Genomic DNA, 7,172 nt, shown 5'->3' on the forward strand with positions numbered 1-7,172 from the left:
ACATGCTACACTTCAATGGCTCTTACTTGGTCAAGCTGTTCTCCAAGGTGGAGGCCAATGGAGGTAACTTTAGCTGGTTGCTTAGAAATAAGTGCTTGGGACATCATGAAGTCTTTCCCTCCTAAATATTGACGCAGGGTCTGTAATTCTGAATTTCTTTCCATTAGGGCTTGTACCATCTTTTCTGCAGCAGCCTAGTAAAAGAAATGACACATAACATTCGAAAGATGCCCTAGTATAAACAAAACATGTTTGAAACGTTATTTTTTTAAAAGTCAATCATTTTTGGAAAAGCCAGTGGGGCCCTGAAAAATATTTTCCTTGCTTTCAATTTGCAGGTAAAAACTTAGCTAAGTGCCTGGAAAGAAAGCCTCTCAGATAGAATATGTGAAAACAAAATAATAAAAACAGAATATAACACATCTATTTCAGGTAAGAGAATCTAAAATTCGCTTAGGTCCAGGTTTTATGATTCTGGTTTGAACCAGGACAACAGACGACTTGTTCTTTCAGCCTGGAATGCTCTTTATCAAATATTCCACTTCCCCATTCAGGTCTTCGCCAAATGTCACCGTATCCGAGTGGCCTTCTCTGTATATCCTATCTAAAACAGCAAGCTCTTGTCTATCCCTACCTCTCCTTGCTGTGTTTTAGTGTTTTCCACTTAATTATTATCTGATATGTCTGTTTATTGTCTCTCTTTCCTCAACCTGGAATGTAAATTTCCTAAAGGCAGGAACTGTGATGTTTTGTTCACTGCTGAATCCTAAGCACCCATAACAATGTCTGGCACATAGTAGACATTCAATACATACTTATTGAATGAAGAATCTGAACCCAAAACCACCAAATCCAGTTTGCTTCAATTCAATTCCAGTTTTCCTAGACAGATGGCACAAGAAAGGAGAGAGCTAGAAAACTACTTGTGCAAATGACTGCCTGCCTAGGAAGCTGGCATTTAATTCAAAAACCTGAAGATAATTAATTAAGACTAAAATTACTGCAGACATTAAATCAGAATGGGAACTAGCAACAACTGTTCCTGGGAAGCATTGCTGTTGTTGTTATGTGCCGTGGAGTCGGTTCTGACTCATAGTGACCCTGTACAGGGTTTCCGAGGCTGTAAATCTTTACGAGAGCAGAAAGCCTCATCTTTCTCCCATGGAACTGCTGGTAGTTTCCAACTGTTGACCATAAGATTAGCCACCCGATTTGTAACCACTACACTTTAGAAGAGACACTAAGTATTGTCATGATTTCTAAGGGGAATAATAATAATTTAAAAAAAATCATTTTTCAGTGAGTAGAATTTGGGTCCTTCAGAGATATGGGCAAAACCATTTATTAGTACATTACTGGATTGCCTTAATAAATATCGCTGTGAAAATTATCATGGGGAAAAAAACGTAACAACATACAAACTAAGATCTGTGGTCATCTGCCTTGGTACTCATTTCCTAACAAGTAACAAATCCAGCAGTGCTCCTCAAACTGTGGATGATGGACCAGAAGCATTAACATCTTCAACATGCTAATTCTCACGTTCCACCTTAGACCTCCCAATTCTATCTACAGTGACGAGCTCAAGAATCTGTCTATAAGAAGCTATCCAAGTGAATCTTTTAAGAAGCAGATCTGAAAGAATACAAGCATTACTCTTCTTCTTAAGCTAGAAAAATATTAACATATATATTTTTTTTCATTGTCACCATCTCTGAGATCCGTTATTTTTGCTTCCTACAGTATACACTATTTCTCTCTGAGGTATTTTGTTAGGTCTATTTCTGGAGAACACATCCGCAGATTCTAACAAAATGTGAATCCACATCAGTGGGTCTGAGAATTAGAAAAGTGGAATATAACCATCCCATAAAATAAGGAAGCATTAGAGAATATTATGGTCAAACAATGAGGGCTAATGATAAGAATCTAGTCCCCTCTGAAAACTAGCTTGATTCTGAGTTACTGGTCCTCAAAATGCAGCATGAAATCAACTACAACAGTTTCTAGCTGCAAGGAGAAAGATACATGGAAGTTAGAATAAGAATTTACTTCAGACATACTTAGAAAAAATATCATGATTCTAAACTAATATATCCCATATTATTCTGAGGTTATTCATTTCTCATTATGGCCTTTGAAAAATCACAATCGTCTTTACACTCTGAAAACAACTTAGATTTTATAAGATTTAAGAGAAAACATGTCAAGTATAAGTTTTAGCATGCATTGGCTACAAATGCAAAATATTACTCAAGTCTTGGTATTTTAGAATCCAAATGAAAACCTTCAACAAAGCCATGCTCCTTTCTGTCAAAATGATCAAAACATTAAAGAAAAGAGTATGTGCACCCTGGTATATATATTGTTTAGGTGTTCATGCAAATGCAAACGGTTTCTACAAATGTATCATACTTTAATAACTGATGCAAATAGCAGTCAAGCTAATCAATTGAAGAAAATAAATCTAATTGAGCTTATTTAAAAGGATATAAATGTACAAGTTGTATGAGGTTCAAAAGCTCCCTACTTCCAAGCCTGTGCCTACAGTAACTGCTCTTTCTGATCTCTGCTCAAGTCCTTACTTGGCTCTCCTGCTCCCTGGTGCTCATAGACTGAAGCAGGCCCTGAGTCTCCATTTCATGTTCCACAGCTTGCTTGTTGCGATCACTCAGAAGGTCCTGTAGCATCCTTTCCTTTCGATGTAGACGCTGGCACAGTTCCTCGGCTATTTCACTTTGCCCTGGTCCAAGCTTGCAGAGTAGTGTCGCGCTAAGATCCTAACACAGAAGAGACGGGATAAGTTTCTGGAAGAAGGAGTTAGCTCTACCACTTATCAAAGGCCTTCTAAGACTCTCTCTCATAGGAGAAAGAGAGAACTGATTTCACTGAGCTATGACATTTGTGGATCCCGGCTCTAATACAAGAGGCCTGGAGTGATGCTGTAGGTGGTTCAAACTCACCAACCGCTCCTCAAAAACCCTACACAGAGTTGCCATGAGTTGGAACTAACTTGACGGCACTTAACATTACCAACAACAGTACAGGAACTGGCTCATAGAAGGCTGTAAAAGCACATTCAGTGGATGACCTCACATAGTAACACACAGTGGTAACTTAACTACTGAGTTCTGAAACAGTCCTTTCCTCCGTTTGCTCAGAGCATATAGCTGTTGTTGCTGTTAACTGCCCTTGAGAAGGCTCCGACTCATAACGACCCTGTAGAGGGCTTCCAAAGAACGTCTGGTGGGTTTGAACTACTGATCTTGTGATGATTCATAGTCCAGTACTTAGCCTACAATGCCACACTCGGCCCCAGAGCATACTGCAGTTAATATTAAATGAGGATCCAAAGATACTCAGTTCATTTAATTCATTTATTTTCTCCCCAGTGTAACTATGTAGAGTGAACATAAAACAATAAAATGAACACTGTATTTATAAACTTGGTGCTGCAGTTCCTGGTTCTATATTGAGAGGCAGAGCATGGTGTTAAAACTGTAGAGCCACACTGTCTAGGGCGAATACTGACTCTGCCACTTTTTAACCGTGTCAGCTTGGGCAATTTACTTAGCCTCAGACATTTCCTGGTCTGTAAAACAAGGACTACAACAGTATGTGTACCTCAGTGAATAGTGAGGATTCAATGAATTAATGACCACTGAGACCTTCAAACATTGCCTGACACACCAGAAGCTCTCATAAAGGTTAGTTATTATGTTGTAGATCTCATTAATTCTCACAGCACTTCTTTGAGAAGGATAATTACTACCTTAAATTTGAAGGCTTGAGAAAAGTCTGAGTGAAAGTCAATGGCTTTCCTAGGCACAGAAGAAAATGAAAGGTTTGGGAGGCTAGGTTCACTGGCCTCCCAGACCTCAAACATCCTAATCCAAAACTGAGATTATGTAATCTCTAAACCAACTGTCTTTAAATTCACTAAAGTCTTGCCTCCACTTCCTTGTTTCTGTCATGCAGAGATGTCTGTAACTGCTGAACAATACTTTCTTGCTCCTTCTGCCAATGGCTAAATTTGGTTTCCATTTCTTCTTTCAGCCACTGGAGATTTTGACAGGTAGCAGATAACTGTTCCACTTCTAGGCCCTTGGCCCTCAGGAGACTCTCCATACTCTACAGTCACAAAGAAAGCAAGACAAAGGTTCAACCTAACTCCTCAGGGTAAACAAGATAACTGACCCACCTTTAAATCATCTTCTAAGAACTCGGTGGCTCTATACAATAAGCACTGGACTGCAAACCACAAGGTATATGATTCAAGCCTGCAAGGCGCTCCATGGGCCAAGATTTAGTAAAAAAAAAATTTGTACTCTGATGCTAGGAGTCCTAGTAGTGTAGTGGTTACATGTGGGGCTGTTAACCAAAAGGTCGGCAGTTCAAATCTAGCAGCTGTTCCACAGGAGAAAGATTTTATAGCCTCAGAAACAGGGTCAGGTCTAACTCATAGCAACCTCGTATAGGGCTTCCAAGGAGCAGCCGGTGAGTTTGAGCCACTGACCTTGTGGTTCTAACTGATCTTCCAGTCCAGTGCTGATCCTACAGTGCCACACCAGGACTCCAGAAATAAACTGTTGTTGTTATGTGCCGTGGAGTCCGTTCCGACTCATAGCAAACCTGCACAGGGTTTTTGAGGCTATAAATCTTTATGGGAGCAGAAAGCCTCATCTTTCTCCCATGGAACAGCTGTAGTTTCGAACTGCTGACCATGAGATTAGCACCCGATTCATAACCACTACGCTACCAGAGTTCCTTAAAAATAAATTGTTGCTGTTGCTAAGCGCCGTCGAATTAGTTTCAACTCTTAGCGACCCTGTGTAGGGATTCCGAGGAGCAGCTGGTGGGTTTGAACTGCTGACCTTGTGGTTCACAGTCCAGTGCTGATCCTATAGCAGCATACCAGGAGTCCCTTAATCTTTTTGTTAAGTACCATTGAGTCGATTCCGACCCATAGCGACCCTGTATAGGGTTTCCAAGGAGCAGCTGATGAGCTTGAGCCACCGACCTTGCAGTTCAAACAACTTTGCAATCTGATGCATTAGCCCACAGTGCTACACCAGGACTCCAGAAATAAATTAGAACTAGGTAAATAGAAGGAGTCCTGGTGTGGCACTGTAGGATCAGCACTGGAATGCTAACAACAAGATCGGTGGTTCAAACCCACCAGCCACTCCTCGGAACCTCTATACAGGGTCGCCTTGAGTTGGAACCAACTCGATGGCACTTAACGACAATAACCACAATAGAAATAGAAATCAGTATTCACAGCCTTTCCCCCACCAACACAAAGTTCATAGTATATAAGAAAGTAGAAGTTCTATAATATCTCACTTCCTAAAGGAGCTCTGGTAGCGTAGTGGTTACAAATCGGGCTGCGAACCTTAAGGTCAGCGGTTCGAAACTACCAGCCGCTCCGTGGGAGAAAGATGAGGCTTTCTACTCCCGTAAAGATTTACATCCTTGGAAACCCTGTACAGGGTCGCTATGGGTCAGAACTGACACAATGGCACTTAACAACAACAATCTACAATGATGGGACTAATGACTGTGGTTTCTGATTGCTTTTGTCTTATTTTTCTTTTCTTTACATTTATACTATCTTTTGTATTTGTCTATGTTGTTATCAGGAGTTCTGGAGGCACCGTAGTTAAATGGGTCAACTGCAAACCACAAAGTCAGCGGCTTGGAGCCCCCAGTTGCTCTGCAGGAGAAAGCTGGGGCAGGCTGCATCCATAGGATGACAACCCAGGTAGCTCTCTGGGGCCATTCTACTCTGCCCTGTAAGGTCGCTATAAGTCTCTTACCTGTATGGTAGCTTCATTGGAGGAGAGGACACCACGCAGTCTTTCTAAGTCATGATCTCGTTCTCTCAGAGCAAGATGAAGCTGACGCAGTTCTTTTTCTTTTTCTTCTAGAGCAGAGAACTTTTCATCGATAGCCCGCTGCAAAGAAAAGTAAAGCTTCTAAAGCTCCACAAGAATTACTATCCAGCACACCTTTTCCCAATAAGTCAAAATAGAAAGGAATGGAAAACCAACCCCACAAAATAGTGAATGAAGTAGACACACAAGTCCCTATAGTACCAGAATTCAGAGCATAGTGAACTAAGTTATGGCCCATACCTCTAAAGCAGCGTCCCTATCCTGGATCCGCTGCCGAAGTTTCTCCAGCAACATTTCATGTGCTTCAAGGGTTCTGTCTGAGTTATCCTGGTACTGCAGGAGCTCCCGAAATTCCTAATGAGAGCAAACGTTATTTCCCTTTATTCATCTTTTATCAAATAATATTTACTTTGCCAATTAATTTGTTAATTAAAGATAAAGAACAAATGTGCTCAATTTTCTCAAGGGGCACAGGCTTAACTGAGATAAAAAGACACATAAACTGTTAACTGCTCCGTAACATTTGGTGATGCTGCTAAGTGCTAAAGAGTTAATTTTGACTCACAGTGACCCTCTAAAGGGTTTCTGAGGAGCAGCTGGTGAGTTTGAAGTGCCAACCTTGTGGTCAGTAGTCCAGTGTTTATCCACACCAGGAGTCCACATAAATATTCTGCAACATACACAAATGCATATGTATACACATATATGTGTGTTTGTGTGTGCATCTGTGTGTATATGGAGATAATTACTAGGGGAACAGAGTTCCTGAGTGCTCAAATGGTTAAGCACTTAAACTATCTGTAAGGTTGGCAATTCAAACTCACCCAAAGGCTGACTCAGACGAAAGGCCTGGCAATGATTCTGAAAGGTCATAGCTTGAAAATTCTAGAGACCCAGTAATCACTTTTCAGCCACCTAAGAGACAGGCTTATAGAGTGAACTGTAATGTGCAGGAAAAACGTGCTCCTCAGAACAATGAGACTAAAAGGGCATAACTTGCCTCAAAGCAAAATATTAAAGGCAGGCTGGAAATGCACACCACTATTCATAGCAGCACTATTTACAATAGCAAAAAGATGGAGGCAGCCTAAGTGCCTATCAATGGAAGAATGGATAAACAAACTGTGGTACATACACACAATGGAATATTATGCTACCTTGAAGAACAACAAGGAAGCTGCAAGCCACTGCATGGCATGGATGAACCTTGAGGACATTATGCTGAGTGAAATTAGTCAGTCACAAAAGGAGAAATTCTGCATAGGTCCATTATTG

The 7,172-nt window shown here is 40.9% G+C and overlaps 1 protein-coding gene across 1 annotated transcript in view; it reads right to left on the reverse strand.

Moving 5' to 3' along the window:
- The window catches only part of LOC102822169 (myomegalin-like), a 94,642-nt gene that overhangs the window by 68,728 nt on the left and 18,742 nt on the right, over positions 1–7,172 (reverse strand). Inside the window, exons 7-11 of the mRNA XM_006861686.1 lie at positions 6,138–6,251; positions 5,820–5,957; positions 3,952–4,131; positions 2,586–2,780; positions 27–194 (exon numbers count right to left, since the gene is read on the reverse strand). Coding sequence (XP_006861748.1) covers positions 27–194; positions 2,586–2,780; positions 3,952–4,131; positions 5,820–5,957; positions 6,138–6,251 — 795 coding nt within the window. The remainder of the gene's footprint in view (positions 1–26; positions 195–2,585; positions 2,781–3,951; positions 4,132–5,819; positions 5,958–6,137; positions 6,252–7,172) is intronic.

The sequence above is a fragment of the Chrysochloris asiatica genome, unplaced genomic scaffold (genome assembly GCF_000296735.1).
Source record: "Chrysochloris asiatica unplaced genomic scaffold, ChrAsi1.0 scaffold00042, whole genome shotgun sequence".
NCBI classification, from domain to species: Eukaryota; Metazoa; Chordata; class Mammalia; order Afrosoricida; family Chrysochloridae; genus Chrysochloris; species Chrysochloris asiatica.